The 17,541-nt window shown below is 52.0% G+C and overlaps 1 protein-coding gene across 1 annotated transcript; it reads right to left on the bottom strand.

Annotated features, from left to right (window-relative positions):
- Window positions 1–199: 199 nt before the first annotated feature.
- On the bottom strand, window positions 200–17,359 carry ALKBH5 (alkB homolog 5, RNA demethylase). Its single transcript, XM_079321239.1, has 5 exons — window positions 17,096–17,359; window positions 16,110–16,929; window positions 10,178–10,258; window positions 5,871–6,026; window positions 200–4,282 (listed from the first exon to the last, which is right to left on the bottom strand). Exons 2-5 carry the CDS (start codon window positions 16,829–16,831, stop codon window positions 4,099–4,101), a joined length of 1,143 nt encoding a protein of 380 aa, XP_079177365.1. The 5' UTR covers window positions 16,832–16,929; window positions 17,096–17,359; the 3' UTR covers window positions 200–4,098.
- Window positions 17,360–17,541: the final 182 nt, after the last annotated feature.

Below are 17,541 nucleotides of genomic sequence, written 5' to 3'. Positions count from 1 at the left end.
GAGGGTGAAGCACAGAGATCCCTGTCCCTACTTTCTAGGACAGCTCAGGAAGCACAGCCACCACAATTGGCCACCCTGTCCCCAGGGAGGTGGTGAATCCCTTTATTTAGAACCAGTTCCTTGCTCCCAACCACCTCACTCCTGCAGGAAGAATCCAGGTACATCCTGGCCCCCAGAACCACCACACAGCCAGGCCAAGTGATGCTTTCTGCTTTTATTCAATTAATGTAGCAATCTATACAAGGAAAAAAAAAAATAATGAAACCATGAAATTCCAAACCCTGACAGTGAAGAACCAAATTCTTCCTAAGAACCAACTGGAATTAAAAGATTCCCCCCACGTCAGACTGTACATAAAATAATCTCTGCCCCATTTACAGCGTTTCACACAGTACTTCTCGTATCTCAAACTTCAGAACTGTACAACTTTGTTACAAACCACGCTTTTTCCTAAGAAAAGCTTACAGAAAAAAATATTGCCACTTTCTTTTTTATTTTTTTTTTAATTTTTATTTTTATTGGTAACAAAAAAAAAAATTAGAATCTTTTAAAAAACAAAAATTAAAGTCAGCCAGAACTTCTAAGTGTGGGCAGGGGAAGGAGCAGAGACATTTCTCAGCCGAATGTTTCTCCTCCCAACAGGGAAAGTGAACACTTTTGGCAGGTAAAAAACTCTTTGCTGCTGGTGGGGGTCTAGACCCCAGCCCCCCCCAGCCCTCCTCAAAGCCTGGCAGTTGTTTTGATCCATGGGCTTGGATAATTCCACCACTGACTCTTCTTGAGATACGGCTAACAGTAACAAAACCCCAATTCCTCCTGCTTTCTGCAGAAAAGCAGGGATGAACCCCACCTTCCTCCCCCTTCCTTAGGAAAGACAGTTCTCCTGGTCTGGGCTGTGGGTCTGGGCACGTGGATTGTCACACTGGATGCAGCTCCAGTTTGGGGCTGAGCACGGACACGCTGTGGGTGGATGGAGAGGTTGGATCACACACAACCAGATCAGACACACGACAAAGCCAAGGGGGCCAGGGCTGGGCGTGAGCCTGGCTTGGGGGGCAGATGGGACAAGTTTTGCCTCCAAGCTGGAGCTCACCCCACTCCCTGCTCAGCACCAGCCCCATGCCACCAGCCTGACCTGATGCCTGTGTGCAGCCCAACAGAGAAAAGCAGGAATTCCGAGCCACAGTTCCAACCAGACAGGTTACAGGAAGGATCCAGACCTCTGGACCCGTGTGAAAAATGTCTTCTAGTTTCGAATCCAGGTTTCACTCTGATGTTGTTCAGTGCAAAAAGAGTTAAAAAACCATGTTATCTACACATATACATCCGTGTCTATAGAAAATGTCTGTACAAGTGGGAAGATGGCCCTGCCTGCACGCTGGGACTCCTCTCCTGAGGGATGCTGCGGGTTCTGCCCACCTGCATCCTGCTCCCTCTCTCTCCAAGGTGTCAAGACCCAAGTCAGGTTAAAAACCAAGAGCAGATCGTGGCTGGAGAGAAGCTCCTCCTGTCCCCCCAGCCATGGCTGCCAGCTCTGACCCACAGCCTGGATGGGAAGAGGGAAGGAGGGGAAAACTCCTGAGCAGGACATGCAGGAATACCAGAACAAGCTGGGAAAGGAAACTTGCACACGTACAGCCTGCACAAGGACTGGGATGAGGTGATGGCTGGGACCAGGCTAGAGGTCCTCAGGATGTCCAGAGACAGAGCCAGCACCTCAGCCCATGAAAGTCCTGCTCTGGGAAGCAGCTGTGGAAAGGCCAGCTGCTCCAGGTTCATTTTGAGTTGACACCAGGGTAGAGTATCCATATTGAAGAGGTAGGGATAAAACTGTGAGCCAGAAAGGGAGAGGGGAGAGCTGAGACCTCTGGCAGTGACCTCTGTCACTGTCTGCACCCACAGCAGAGCCTGGCAGCATGACAGGCACAGGGATGGATCCAGAAAGACAAAGCCATCAGGAGGAGAAGGGATCTCTGCTCCCTGCGTGCGCTTCTGCTATCAGGGGAATGCCAAGCTTTCCAAAACAGGGGGTTTGTAGCCAAGAGCTGGCCTGGATTAACAGCAGAAAGCTGGGAGGGTGAGGAACATCGCTTCAAATGCTACGTGTGGTCTGAAAACAGCATTTTCAAGGTTTTACAAGCAGCAGAAGCACAAATGTTTGGATCTCTGGACTGACAAGACATGTTCCTTCAGAGGCTGTGCCTCAGCACGGAGCCAGTGGGGGCACTCACCAGGAAAACCAGATCATCAGAGCCAGGCACTGGGGACTTCACCAACACCCCCACAGGCCAGCACTGTGCTGAAGGTGATGGCAACATCCACTGAGCTCATGTGACAAGATCCAGCCTAAGCAAAACCCCAACACCAGGTGAAAAATCAGCAGGGAAGGGAAAGGACAGTGGGACCCAGATGTCAGCAAATGTCCTCGATCAGTGCTGCAGGGAACAATGCCTGGGTGGTTGCTTTAAACCAGGAGCCCCCCCCAAGACAGCAGCAAACAGGTTTCAAAATATATTACATCTTTTTATTGCCAAGCGTGCAGACCATGAAGTGTGTGGGGGACACAACACTAAGAAAAACTACAACTGGAAGGAGGGCAAAGCAGTAAAAATTTAAAAATAAGACTACTCCTTACAACTGCCAACACTTGGGTTCAAAGAATCAACTGGAGGAAGTTTTCTTTAAAAGTACAGCTCTAAATATGGCGTTGGGCCCCAAACTTTTCAAACACCAAGGTTTTGGTCTGGGCTAATGCAAACCAGGTGGGAGAAGAGGATGATGATGGCAGATACTCTAACAACTCCACAGGGCTGAATGCCTGATTCTTCTCAGCATTTCCTGGAGTATCCAGAAAACTCCCTACCCCAGGAACACAGGCAGGAATAAGCCAGGAGAAAACAGGCAACTTCAGTGCTGGATGCACTGAACTGGGACCAAACTCAAGCCCTGCAGTGTCCCTGCTCCCAGAGCCAGCCTCGGAGGGGACAGAGCTGCTCAGCTCCCCCTAGGCCACAGCAGCTCCTGTTCCTGCTCCAGAGAGTGCAGCCAGTCCCTTGGGATGGGGCATTGTGCCAGGAATGCTGCACCAACTCAGCTCTCTCCACCTGAAGGGGCAGTGGAGAAGGGCTCTTCTCAGGGGTCCCAAGGCACGAGCCCTCACAAGCACAGCGTCTCCTACTCCTCTTTGCTATCCCCAGCTCTGGGAAGCAGCACGTGCTCAGTGTGATCTCTCACTTGGCAGCCCTGAGATTCCAATATGGATCTCAGGAAGATGCTGGGCCAGTTTCCTTCCTCCTCAACCACAGCACAGCCCCAGTCAGACCAGCACTGAGAAACCAGAGCTCTAGTACATTCTTCTTGGAGAGGGCAGTGCAGGGACACAGGGCTGCGAGCCCATGCTGGCTTGGGAAAAGGGTCTGGAAAGGAAACCTACGGCATTTAAAACACTAAAGTGCAACAGAAATGTCCTAAACCCTTTGAAATCGATCGCAGCAAGAGGGATCTGCAAAGATTCAAACTTCCAGTTACTGCAGGGCACCCTTCAAACAGAGCCAAAAACCACCAGGTAAGAAAAGACCAAGGAGCCCTTTGGGGAAAGAAGGAATATAAGCCCACCATGGAATTTCAGTTCCTGGGGTCAAACATCATATTTAGAACATCTGGAAAGGAAAAGTGTTAAAGCAAAAAAAAAAAAAAAAAAAAAAAAAAAAAAAAAAAAAAAAAAAAAAAAAAAAAAGGAAAAAAAAAAAAAAAACAAAACCAAAATCCAAAACAAAATTACAATTCTTGAAACAGTTAAACTTTTTGGTGTTTTCAAAAGAAATCCCAACAGACAACCTGGCATAACTTTATCTGCTTCCTAAGGGAGAGATGCCCATTTGACCCATGACTCAGGACATCATGTGCACTGGGCATATTCCATCCTCACGTATGTCTCAGCATTCCTCCATTCATAAAACCAAATCCTTCCTGTTTACTCTTCAGCCTGAAAGGAAAAACCAAAACTGAAGCGAGATGGAAGATAGCCAGAGGGAGGAGAAAGTTTTCACAGACTGGAGGCCAATCTCATCAGCTCCACGAGCCTGGGAAGTGCAATCCTCAGTGCCGCCTCATTTTGACTTTCCTGGCAGGGCTGCCATCCTCCTCTTCCTCGTCACAGTCCTCTGTGTACTCGTAAGACCTTCGCCAATAGTTCTCAGAGCTGAAGTTGCTCCTTCTCCTATGTTTTGGTAAGAGGACTGAGCGCCTGTTCTCCTCCTTATCCATTTCTAGGATCCGTGGCCTGTGGAGAGGGAGAGCACAGCAGTGAGAGCACACCACCATGTTCCTCCTGATGTTACCTGCCCTGATAGCTCTGCCTGTTTTCCTCCTGCTTTCCCAGCACTGGGTACTTGGCACAGCAGGAACAGATCACCACGTTGTACCTCCCAAGGGGAGCTGAGAACTTTGCTGTGATGGGCCAGCTCTTTCCCTTCCCAAGGCAAGCTTTGGCCTTTACCTCTATCAGGAACACTTCCAGTCACCTCTATTTTTTTAACTTGCAGCTCGTGGCCTCAAGAAAAATCCCTTGAGCAGAGTGGTCTGTCTCTACTGCAGCAGAATTCAGAGCACAGAGCTGAGCTCCTTATGGTGCAGGATGACCACAGCTCCAAAATCCTTTGTTCTCTCAAATACTAGCACAGTGCAATTGTTATTTCTGCAGAGCTGCCTCTGATCACTTTCCAGCAGGACTGGGTTGGTGGGCTGCACACACCACTTACTTTATCCAAGTGGTTCCTGAGAGATCCCACCACGATATCTATGAGAATTACCTGTTATACTGGAGTCTCTGAGGCCAGAGAAAAACATGTTTTTCACACCCATCTGCTGCAGGAGCCTATGCAAGCCATCCCCCACAGCCTGATAAGGTCACACCAGGCTGAAAAACAGCTCTGACGGATGCGCACATTTGTCCTGCATGATCGCTCCTCTCATCGGACACCGGCCCTCTGCGTGCTCCCAGGGAAGCTGCAGCTGCAGCCCAGCCTCAGATCTTCATCCACCTTCCAGCCTGTGTCCAGGTGAATGAACACTGCTCACAAACAAACCATCCCCACACCCTCCTCCCTCCAGGACAGGTTCCAACAGGGCTGGGAGCGCACGGCACCCAAGCCCTGCCACCAAATCAACTTTTGGGTTGTACCCATTGTGCACAGAATGCCATCTGGATCCTCAGGAAGATTTGGAATTGGGATATGCAGGACAGCTGGCAGACTGGCTATCACTCACAGCCATCAGTGTGCTCACACCAAGGTGTTTAAGGGAAGCCTTGATGCAGAGCTCAAGCTTGTCTGAAACCTCAGCAAGGAGCTTCCCTGAAGGTCAGGCTTAAACATCCACACAGTCTGGTTTCTCACACAAAAATACACACACGCAGCTCTGGAATCAAAACAGGCCTGAAAAGCTTCCCAAGAAGTCCTTAACCTTTCCCAGATAGCAAACCCTCACACTCCCTCCCAGGACTGCTTTCATAATATAGTTTAACGCAGCTGCACAGGTTGCTTGGCAATAGAGGTCAGAAATGATTAGCTGCAGGGAAACTATTGTTCTGAACGACTGCATTATCAAAAGCCAGCCAAATCTATTGCTTCTTCATTATGCCACTCACAGGATAAACAATGTAAGCTGCTTACAGCCAGAGCTCAGCCTCCACAAGTCTGGGAGGAACACATAAAGAGCTCGTTCTGATAAAACAGATCTGGGCATTGCAGAAAGCACCTGGCAGGTGCAAATCAAAATGGCTTTAATTATGTTCAGAGTCCAGGGATCTCAGCTATGCACTGATTCACAGACATCATGTCAAACATTGCTCTTAGGAGAGATGAGCCTACCTGTGGGCAGCATCAGGATCTGCTTTGCGATGGGACCGCTTTGGTTTCAGGATCTGGTCCCGGTTGCTTCCTGACAGGCGGTCAGAGTTATAACCTGGTGGCAACACAGAGCTACTCAGGGATTTTGTTTCCAATCGAGGTGCATCTAGTCTTGTTCTGCAAATATTTAAAGAGAAGAGAATTTGCAAGGAGTTTCTACAGAATCACCAGTGTCACAGCAAACCCCTTCACCCCAAACACAGAGCTCGGGAGGAGAGGCAGGAATAGCACACTCCACATCACAACAAGCTGCAGCTTTGTGGTACCAGAAGCCTCAGAGAATCACAGAATGGTTTGAATTGAAAGGGACCTTGAAGATCATCTCATTTTCAACCTCCTGCCACAGGCAGGAACACCTTCCACGAGATCAGATTGTTCCAAGCCCTATTCACTGTGGCCTTTCAGTGATGGGGCAGCCACAACTTCTCTGGACAACCTGTGCCAGGTCTCAGTACCCTCACAAGAAAGCATTTTTTCCTTATATCTAATTTAAACATACTTTCTGTCAGTTTGAAGCCATTCCTTTTTATCCTGCCTTGGCTCAGGGACACAGTCATAAGGTGAATGAAAAGGTGCTGGGCTCACTGCAACCCCAGCCCTGGGATAAGGAGCAGAGGTGCTGGAGAAATCCCATGAAATCACTTGGCAATAACTCACAGCTCCAGTTAAGCCACCTGGGTGGGAGATACCCTGCAAAAGCATCATCACCTGCAACAGTAATAACTGCTTCCACCTGGAAACTCCCTCCTGCCCACGGATCTCCAGGGGTCAGGTGTTCCTCAGCTCTTGACTAAGAGTTGCAAAGAGCTGAAGTACGAGTCAGGAGGAGGTGTAGCAAACAGAAGCTGCACCACATGCCTTCCAGCAGCTTTACACACACTCAAGCTGTGCTGGAGAGCAAGCACAGCTCATCCCAAAGAACTGTCACAGGACTGTAGCCATGCACAGGTGGAGGAGGAAAAATGAAAGGGGAGAATCACTGCTTGCTCTCCAGTGCTGAACTTTTAGCTCCTGAGGGAGATTTCCACAGGAGAATCCCAATCTAAACTTCCATTAGGAAGCACATCCAGCTGCCAAGCTTCTCTCTGCCATCAGGGAGAGCCTCTTCAGCTAATCAGGGTGTTGGCAGCCTGGCACAGGCAAAGCTGGGCATGGCAGCCTGAGTTTGCCTAGCATGCCAGAAACAAGGAACACTTCCACAGGCAGCTGCCAGGCTGGAGCCTGTGCTGGTCCACGCTGCCATCCTGAGTTGTTCTCAGCTCCAGGGCTGGACCCAGTCCAGCCTGAACACCAAGAAACAAGTGAGGTGATTTAAATACCTCTCAAATACAACAGCAACTGTGGGGCTGCAATTCAAACCAACCAACCCCCCGATACACTGCAAGGGAACACCAGCCATGATCCCTCTGGCCAGGTACAAGGAGAGGTGACATTAAAATGGAGAACAGTGGACCTACCTAACTTAAATAGACAAACTCTATGAGAGTGAAAACAGAATGGCAGAAAAAGCTTCTAAAATTGCTTTCAAGACCTGGTTCAATAGGTCTCATTTCTACACCCAGCTCCCACGTTACCTCTCCCAGCATCTCCTAAATTGAGAGCACCATTCCTCCCCTCCTCTGGCTCAAAGCACTTCCAAACCCTGCTGGCTCCTGGCAGCCCTGTGATCCAACACACAGCAAACACGGAGTACTGGAGTGTTTATGACCTGCTTGGTAACCACGCTGCTCTGGAGAATCCTGCAAAACCCCACTGCTCCTCCAGCTCCCACAGCTTTGTCCTCCTGCTGCTGTCAGCGAAAACACGCTCGGAGCAGAGGCAAGAGCAGAGCCAGGCTCTAATGTCTGTGACCCAGCAGGCTCTGGCAGAATTCAGACCTGAATATCCCAGCTCCAACTGGGATGATCCAACTGATCAGGAAAGCTCAGGGCTGATCCTCACCATGAAAAAGAGGAAGAGGAGTTTTATGAGCAGCTGGCTGCTCCTGAGCCTCTCGAGCTCACGGGCCAGCAGCGGAAGCAGCTGTTTTCCTGGTTGCACAACACCCTGTTCCAGGCAAAGTGGCATGATCCTGGGGATCCAGGGATCAGGAATGGCATTGGTGCCATGATCCATAGCACAGGGACACACAGGAGACACAGGGAGGTGGCCTCCCTGGCCAGAGATAAGCAGCAATTAATAAGCTCTATTTGGCAGCAATCACAGCACAGCCTTTGGCAAACATTGCCAAGGATTCACCACAGCTGTGGAGGCTACACAGAAATAATTACCAGAGGCTTTACTCTAGAGAAAAATCCTGGTGTGGTTTTATCTGGCCTGTCTGATGGGCAGAGACACTTCTGCTCTGACATGAAGCAAATCAAGCCCTAAAAATCAGGGTGGATGAGCAAACAAAGCCAGCAGAGTACAGGCTCTGTCCCTTCAGCAGAAACCCATCAGGTCAGCTGGGTACAACTGGGAGACATCACTGCTCCTCCCAGGACTTTAAGGGGGCTTATAAAAAACACAGGGAGCAACTTTTTACATGGGGAGATGTCATATGACAAGAGGAAAGAGTTTTAAACTAAAAGAGGGAAGATTTAAATTAGATATTAGAAAGAAATCCTTTACTCAGAGAGCAGTGAAGCACTGGCACAGGCTGCCCAGAGAAGCACAAACTGAACAGGGCTCTGGGCAACCTGATCTAGTGGAAGGTGTCCTTGCCCATGGCAGGGGTTGGAATGAGGTGAGGTTTGAGGTCCTCCTTGCCCAGATGCATTTTCAGGGCAGCCAGGCTTGACTGAAACAATCCAACAGACTCAGCTGACCCAGGCTGGAGAAAGCAGGGCCAGTTTAAACAGGTACATTCAATATCTGCACCAGTTTGGGCAGCTGCAGCTTATTTATCTGAGCCTGTCTTTTCCAGGGAACTGCTCCACAACCTAGGATTGAGCAGCTTTTCTTTCCCAAAGCCCAACCAAAGCAGCTACAAGACTTGGAGATGCCTCCTTGTCAGCACTTGTACTGCCTTCCCCTGGCTGCTCCAACACCATGAACACGACAGCTGTAAGTTCTTATCTCTCCCCAAACCCCACGTGGCCATACCCAGCTGTGGGGTGGTTTGGCTACAGCCTGCCTTTCATCCCACTCTATCTCCTGCCACATCTCATCCTGCCTCCCTGGGTCTGGGCTGATTTTGCTTGGCTAATGCCTCAGGGCTGCTGTTTTTCCTGCCTTCATTCCATGGGTTTCTCTAACCAGATGTCCAACTCCACTCCACTGGCTTTGAGCCATATCCTCATAATGTTGCCAGACTTGTTTTGAAACCAACTAAGCCATCCAAAAGCTCATCCAGTCTGAATCCAGACCGCTTGCCTGAGAGCCTTATGCCAGCCTGGGCCACAACCACCAATGCCCACGTTTTTGGCTGGGTTTATAGGACTTAAAGTTGTGTATTTTCATTTACAAAGATGCTTCTTGACAGCAGAATTACTGCTAACACCTTCCAAGGCACAGATAGCAGGGGTCAATGTGTGGCTGTCACATTTTTGGGTCTCCTAGAAGGAACTGAGGAGAGAGGACATTTCTAGGCAGAAAAGAAAGTTTTACCAAGGGACTTTGGGGTGTGGTTAGTTTACTTTGTCTCTATTTTCTTAAAAGCTTTAGGAACAAGCACTGATTGATGAAATGCCACCAAGAGTGCTCTTCTAGAACAGGAAGCCCCTTTCTAAAATAGCTTAAGGAGCTTGGCTTCCCAACACAGACTTGAAGGACAAGCTCTGTAAGGAACATTGAACTCTACATGTTTCCCTCCAAAGCAAGTGTCTTCCTCTCACCCCAGGAAACAAATGCCGTGATACCAAGAAAATGTTCTCTGCTTCACAGGACATTCCTCATCACGAGCCTCAGCTCCAAAAGATCATCCAGGTAACTCACACATGTTGGTATCACATAACCAGATATCTAAATATACAGCCCAAAACAAGAAAGTTTGATATCCCATGTGTTTGGAGCCTTGGAAACCCAGTTTGGGCACCAGAAGGGCTTGCAATCCCTGACATGACAATGAAGTGCTGCTGCACAGAGCCAAGAAGTGATGAACCCTGCAGGAGCAGGTTCCAGCCACCTCCACTGCCAGGTACAGCAAGACACGAGCTCCCATCAAAGTGACACCTAATCAAGGTGTAAATCAAGCCAGCAAATTAACAAGCACGGCAGTTTTCAAGTGTTTAACTATCATGACTCCACATCCACGTTTATCTTGCTGTCTGGAGGGCTTCAACACTTACTTTCTGAGGATGATGACAGCTCTTCTCTCCTTGATGTCCTGTGGTCGAATGCAGTGTGTGATTTCGTCGGCCGCATACCCGCTGACAACAGAAACAAAAAGCCACCATCAGGGAGAGCCAGGCAGAAGCAGAAAGTGGTTTTCAGCTTCAACAACTCAGTTTGGCTAGTATTTCCTAACTTCCACCAGGAATTCCATCTCCAAATATCACCCCTCAGGCACACAGGAGCTAGACTTACAGGAAGGAATAAATATAGGGAAAGAATGAGAACAGGCAGGGGGTTTTGGGGAGTTTCATGATTCAGTTTTTCAGCATATCCCAGAGGAAACTGCCACCTGCTCCAGCACTGTGAAATAAAACATGTAGCAATGTAGATTCAGACTATTAATTTATGAAGAAATTAGAAAGCAACAGGGGGAAAAAATGAGAACATTCCTCCAAAGCATCATCTCAAATATACCTATGATAAAAGGCATCTGCCACAGCTCAGATGTGCAGTACATCCAGCCCAAATATGTAACAGATCCAGGAGGTTTTTCAGTCACAGAGCAGTGCAGTGAGAGCTGAGCCTCTCACCCCCTTTCCCTGAGCACAGACACACCTCAAATGGCACATCCTCAGCCACCACAAAGCACATCACCAGCCCTAACTCAGTACTCATGGGGTAACCTACAAATTCAGACCTGCAAACCATGCTGCACTTCTCAAAGCTCCCTGTAAGAGGGTGAAACAGCTCCCTGGGCTGAGGAAAAGCCCAGGCTCGAGCAGTAGCTGTTGTCAGCACGAGTGTTTGACTCCAGATACTCCACATTTTTCAGCAGGCTGGAGAAAAGCCACAGCTAAGGACAGCTCCAGCTTCCCACAACACGCTGGAGCATTTCCTCACGGCAGCCTCTGTTCCCAGCTGGACTCCTGTGCCCAGCACAGCAGGTGAAATCACAGTGGGTCTGTGGAGAGCAGCCACCACACCTGCCCTGACACACAAACCGTGCTGGGAGCACATCCCATCGCTCCAGGGTGTGAGCCAGCAGATCCCAGCGGTGGGGCCTGCCCTCTACCTGCAGCTTGGAGAGTGTCAGCTCACTGAGTGCCTGCTGGAGTCCAGCGTGGGGGAAAGAGCAGCTGAACATCTCCAGAGCTTCCTGAAACACCCAACAAGGGCAGCAACACCTTGGAAGGTACTGGGGTGAAGGCTGCTCAAGCCTGCACACCCAGCCTAAAGCAGAAATCACCAGACCCAGTGTCCCCACAAGGTTTTTCTGTGCCACTGCTGGCAGGGTCAGGGGCTGGCAGGTTATTCAGGACACCCTGAGCAGAGAACAGAGCTCACACACGCAAGGCTTCCCTGGGGACAGGACCGGGTTTCCTTATCTGGTTAGATAACCCACCCACTCACCCAGAAACACCTCCTCACATACAGATTTACTGCTCTGCCAGGAGAGCTAAAAGTCTAAGAGCTGACCAGTTAAAGCAGGGGTGGTGTCCATGCCCACCATGCTCCAGGCATTGCAGAACACACCAGTGCTATGCCAAGGGGCAGGTGATGATGCTCTATTATGTTCCTGGAGTCTCTGCGTCAAGCTCCAGTGAATTCATGAATATCACCCACGTTAGCATTCAACTCAGCATCCTCAGCAGCACCCTGAACACCAGGGAAAGGTCTGGTTCCAGACCTGCACTCTCCATCACGAGGTATCAGCCTGGATGCTCCTTTTCATTCCTTCCCCAGGCAGGACCCCTCTTTTCAGATCACAGAGTGAAGTTTGTGGTTCCAGATGCACATCAAACAACAGCCCCACCACTCCAGTCTGAGGCTCTAAGGGGGACACACCAGCCTGCCCCCAGTGCCAAAGTGGTGTGGGAAAACTGTCTGCACTATATCATATATAGTGATGCTGTGCCTCTGCACAGGCAGAGAAATGAAAGAAAAGGATTACTTGTTTGTGTTATACCTGTGCTGCCTTGGGCAGCATGAACTTCTCATCCACTGCCCAGCCTTGCACACCCTGAGGATGGGTGAAGGGATAGACCCTGAAGAAAAACACCTATAATTACATGAAGGCTGTACCCACAGATTTCTTGCCCAGAGAACAAACCCAAAGTATCCTGTGAAGGAAAAATCACAAATTCCTGCCCATTATAACATTCAATGTGTCATCTCCATCCCAGAGCACTTTCCAGAAGAACATGGGTAAGTGCTGATATTTCCTACATACTACCCCAAAACCAAACCTAACCTGTCAAACCTCACACTCCTAATTCTTCCCTGAGTCTCTTTTTCCATCTGGAAGAGCTGCTGCTGAGCCAGAATTGATTCACACAGAGATAAAAGTGGATATTTTTGTGCAAACATCACCAGAAAGGAAGCCTTGAAGTTCTACAGACTCTAACAAGAAAAGCTGGAACAAATCTCTGCCTCATCACCACTGGCACACGTGGAACTTCCTCTGCACAACCAGCCTGTTCTGAGGGATCAGGCTATTTTGGAGCAGACAGCTGCAGAGAGATTCCTCCAGCTGGGAAGGAAGGAGGTTCATCCTCCAGCAACTCCAACCTGCTCTGATTATGCTTCCATCAGGCACAGGAGGGACACACATCACAGCATTCCCCTGCCACTACAAACAGCCAGGAGACGACCTGGAGCACTCTCCAGCTGTAGGAGGGAAGCCCTTATGGCACAAGCTCCTGGAATCTGGGAATTGTTACCTGTGCCTTTCCTTCCTCCAGCTGCAGGTGCATTCTTTCCAATGCTCAGAAAACATACCTGGTAGTTTCAGTGCTGAGATTTGCTTCCTATAACAGCAGCTGCAGGGCAGGATTCACCTGGAATCCCCCATCCCGGCTCCACACACACTCTCTGCTCCCCCCACTTTTTCCCAGCCCAAGCATTCTCAAAGCACACATTTCTCAGATGAAAAGACAAATTCCTTCATCTCCTCCCCCCACTGCTTCTATTGATTGATGCTCACCAAATTATTTTCAAAATAAGAAAACCCCACAAACGTGGTGAGGTCAGCAGCCCTCCCCAGAGAGCTGATGGGTCACAGGACTGGGATCCAGCATCACACACTGAGCTGCTGCTTCCTCCTGGCCTGGCTGCCACTGAGACAAACCTGCAGGAGCACCTGCTTCCCAGGGCTGTGGGAGAATAGGGAACTGGAGGAGGTCATCCTCTACATCTCAAAACCTACAAGAGCAAATCTTCTGTGCAGATGCAAAAGGAGAGGAGAAAGGGCCTTGCTGGAAGAGGGAAGGGTTCATTAGCAGCTCATGGGCTGGCTCAGCCTTTGCCTTCTGGCAGAGGGGCACAGCCCAGCCACGTGAATCTTGTTCCACCTCACCTGTCATTTGAGGTCTGAAAACTTTCCAAGGAGTCTGAGGCAGGTTCAGTGTTGGCAAACACCACATCCTGCTTCAGGGCAGGCAAACAAACTCAATCAAGGGAAACAGGGAAAGCCCCTCTGCAAAATCCCTACTGAGTTGTTAGCTATGCCAACAGGACAGGGGCAATCTGGGGCCAGCCTAAGAGTGCTGTGGGGTCAAAGAGAGGGATCCAACTTTAGAGCTTCCTTTAGATCCTCGTGAGTTCCACACAGCCCTTGAACACACGCGGCTTCCCAGGAAAGGCTGCACGCCAGGAGCAGCCAGTGACCCAGCAGGATTTGAATCCCAGACATTACAGGCATGCCACCTCTATCTGTGCCCATTCCCCATCTCCAGGGAAACTGCCTCCAGCAGCTGTTTACCCAGAGGAGAAAATGCCAAGTTTGGGGAGTTGACTTAGTCATGACCAAGGGCTGGATTTGGTGACACACCCCTGAGCACGGACTGCACCTCTCCTGCTCCTCCTGGCTGCTGGGGTTAGATGGGAGAACAGGAGATGTGCTGTTAGGCAAGGAACTGATTCCAGCCAGGATCTGGAGATCTGCTGTGAGGCAAGGAATTCATTCCAGCCAGGATCCTATCAACACAGAACAGTCACTTTGGCAGAATCTCTCTTAAGTGAGTGTAAAGTACCTGCTAACTGCCGTACCAAATTTGAAATGATCCCTGTTTTAAAGTCTATTATTTGCTGGAAGACAGAACATCTGACCTTGATCAAGCTGCAGTGAGTAGGTCAGAAAGCAGCTCTTGGATTTGGAGGGAAAAGATATCTAAGATATCTTCATTTGGTTTGTACGATTGCTTCAGCCTCCTTAACAAACTGACTATAGCACCTGAGTGACACCGGACAACTCAAACACCCCTTGGAGACATCTCACTCCAATTCCACACAGCAACCTCTTCCCAGCAGTTTTGAAGGAAGAGCCAAGGGTCTGGAATAAAAAAAATATCATTCTCTGGTCCTGGAGCAGAGAAAGCACCTCTCCTTCCTCCCAACCATTCTCCTCTGCAGATCCTCCTCCAGAGTTTTCAAGAGGCTTTGACTGCAAGACTTGAGGCTGACCCGGCATTAGCAGTTCTGCCAGAATGCTTCCAAGCAGGATAGAATTCTAACTGTCCTTAAAAAACAAGGCCTCTGGCTGTAAAAGCAGAGACAACTACTTATCCAGGCTCGAGAAGGAAAGACAGCAGAGGGGTTCGCATCACCAGCAGGAAAATTAGGACAGAAAGTTTCCTCCTGGTATCTCAGAGAAGTAGGGAGCAGAAAAACTGCCTCACCCGCAGTAGTCTCCATGCCTGGGGATGGACTTGCTCTGCAGACACAGGGCAGGATGGGTCCCCTTGGGTCCTATTTCACAAAATCACCCTGACCTCTGCCCCCCGAGCCCTGTCAAACCACCAAAGAATGAGAAAATGTCCTCAGCGCCGCTCCCAACTCCCTCTGCAGCCTCCCTCGTCCCTGGCTAATCCACACAAGTTACCTAACGCTGGGGTACGGCAAGGATTAGTTAATGTTTGTGCAGCTTTCCTGAGATAAAAGCGACGCGAGATCTCAGCATTTATTATTGATGCACCAGTCAAGGAGGCCATGTGTTTGTGGGGGGAAAAATTCCTTCCCGAACCCTGCGGAGATCAATTTACAAGCCAAAGCAAGGGATTGTGTTACTGCCTGGGAGCCCGGAAAACCGGCCTGGACCTTCACCAGTCCAAAAGAAAAAAACCACCCTCCTGAACGAGGATACAGCTGGTGGCAGTGCTGGCAGAGTCCTGGTGATCCCTGCTCCTGGCAGGGAGCACTGACCTTCAGGGACACAAGGGACGGGCAGCCCCGGGGCCAGGCTTCGAGCAGGACACCAGCAGGATCCCTGCACTCCAGCCCTTCCTGTCCCCTCACCTGTCTGCTCCCCCTCCAGCCCGTGGCGGGAGGCAGTGGGATTAGGAAGGAAGAGTTCCCCGGTGCCAATCCCAGCTTTGCTGCCGACCAAGTGCGTGACCTTGGGCAGGTCATTCCACCTTCCAGGGCTCTTCCTCAGCACACGCAGAGTCCTTTCCTGTGCCCGTGACCCGCTGCACTTCCCAGAGACAATCACGCGGGGCTCTGCGCTCCGGTCCCCCATCGCCACCGGCCAGGGGAGGGTTCAGCGCTCCCAGTTCATGGACTGGGAAGACGAGGCCATTCACACCTCCTCTCCACGATTAAGGTCAGGTCAGAGGCACCGGCCGAGCTAAGAATAGACCCAGGAGCCCCGTCCTTTACCAGCTGCCCCGCTCTGACCACTCTTGGGCAAAGGATCCATTTTGTGTCACAACGTGTTATTTTAACCATTTACAGGAACTCGGCGGTTAGCCACGCTCCCATCGGCATTCACCTCAAGCCCCGTGGAGGGAGAACCCACAGTGGACCCCCCCAAATCCCCACTGCACCCCTTCCAGCAGAGCGAACCTTTCAGCTCGGGCTGACGGAGCCCGAGGCGCCGTCGGGGCGCGCATCCGTGCGCCTCGTGATCCGCGTTACACAACCGGGCCCTCGGCAACGCGGGCGAGTTACCTGAGCACCGTGACGCTCCCCCTCTTCACGGGCAGGAACAGGACGGGCTCCGACACCCTGATGGGCTTGAACTGGAATTTACACCCGAAGCAGAGCGCCGAGTCGCTGAAGAAGGACACGGAGACGATGGGCCTTTCAAAGATATGGATGGGGTCCACGTGGGAGACAATGCAGCCCCCCGGCTGGTAGTCGTTAATAACGGCACTGTTCACAAAGCCCTCGGGGATCACCCGGTGCTCCACCAGCTTCCTGATCACCAGGTCGTGCACCCACTCGGGGATGGCGTCCACCTCTCCCCGCGGGTACAGGCGCTCCTGGCCGGGGCCCCGCCGCTGCAGCTGAGACCCGTAGGTGTATCCTTCCCCGAAAAAATACTTGTTCCGCAGCGGCGCCCGATCCACCGTGTGCTCCTTGTAGAGCCCCTTCTCCGCCCGGGACACCACGTCCTCGATGCGCGCCTCGATCTTGGCGCACTCCTCGGCGCTGAAAAGGCGAAGCTGGCGGATGCCGCTCTTGACTTTCCGAGCTTCCTCCTCCTCCTTCTGCTCCTCGTAGTCGCTGGGCTCGGAGCCGGAGTCCTCCTGGTGCCGCCGCTTGCGGTCGTACGGAGGTTCGGGGGGCTCCCGCGGGAGCCCGCCGCCGCCGCCGCCTTTGTGGCCGTCCCGGTAGGGCATCATGGACTTGAGCTTCTCCCGCAGGTCCGTGTAGCCGCTGCCGGCCATGGCGCGTCCGCAGCCCCCGCCTCTATCGATCCCGGCGCTGCAGGCGGCGGCGGGCGACGGCGGGGGACGCGCAGCTGCTGCTCATGGCACCCGCCGCCCTGCCGGAGAAAGAGCCCCGCAGGACGGGGAGGTGAGCGCGGCATTCCCGGTACCGCGCCAGACCCCTTCCCGCCCCCGGAGACAGGACCCCCCTCCCGGCGGGCACAGCTCCCGCCCTCTCCCTCCCTCCCGCGGCAGCGGCGGCCCGGCGGACGCCACACTCACGGCTCGGCCCGGGGCGGGCGCGGACAACGCTGCCGGTGCCGGTGCTCACGCGGCGGCAGGGCCTGGCACATTCCCAGTGGCGGCCCCGGACGCTTTGCCCGTTCCGACCGCCGAGGCTCTACCCATGGCGGGGGGCAACCGGAGGAGGTGCGGGGGGTCCCGTGCCGTGCCGAGGCAACAGAAGCGGGCGGGGGTCTGGCGCGGCCCTTCCCGCTACGTCACCAGGAGCCGGCCCGACATCCCGGATCGCCGCGGGGCCTCCCCGGGCCCCGCCCCGCCCCGCCGCGCACGCGCCGCTACCGTCCCTGACCCCGCCCCTCTCGCGCACGTACGGACAGGACGCGCGGCTCGACCCCGCCCCCCCCGCGCGCACCCACCGGCGCCGTTAACCGGGAGCAGCAGCACCGCCCCGCCCCGCACGGCGCTGATTGGCCGGGGGGCGGCCG

Source organism: Erithacus rubecula, assembly GCF_903797595.1.
Source record: "Erithacus rubecula genome assembly, chromosome: 17".
Classification (NCBI taxonomy): Eukaryota; Metazoa; Chordata; class Aves; order Passeriformes; family Muscicapidae; genus Erithacus; species Erithacus rubecula.
This window is presented reverse-complemented; position numbering and strand designations above follow the sequence as displayed.

What these genes read in the sequence shown, in the direction of transcription:
- ALKBH5 (XM_079321239.1), bottom strand. Translation starts at nt 16,831, where the DNA reads ATGGCCGGCAGCGGCTACACGGACCTGCGGGAGAAGCTCAAGTCCATG. An exon ending in GGGAGCGTCACGGTGCTCAG is followed by an intron (nt 10,259 to 16,109) that starts GTAACTCGCCCG and finishes TTCTGTTGTCAG; the next exon opens with CGGGTATGCGGCCGACGAAA. An exon ending in GATCCTGATGCTGCCCACAG is followed by an intron (nt 4,283 to 5,870) that starts GTAGGCTCATCT and finishes CCCTCTCCACAG; the next exon opens with GCCACGGATCCTAGAAATGG.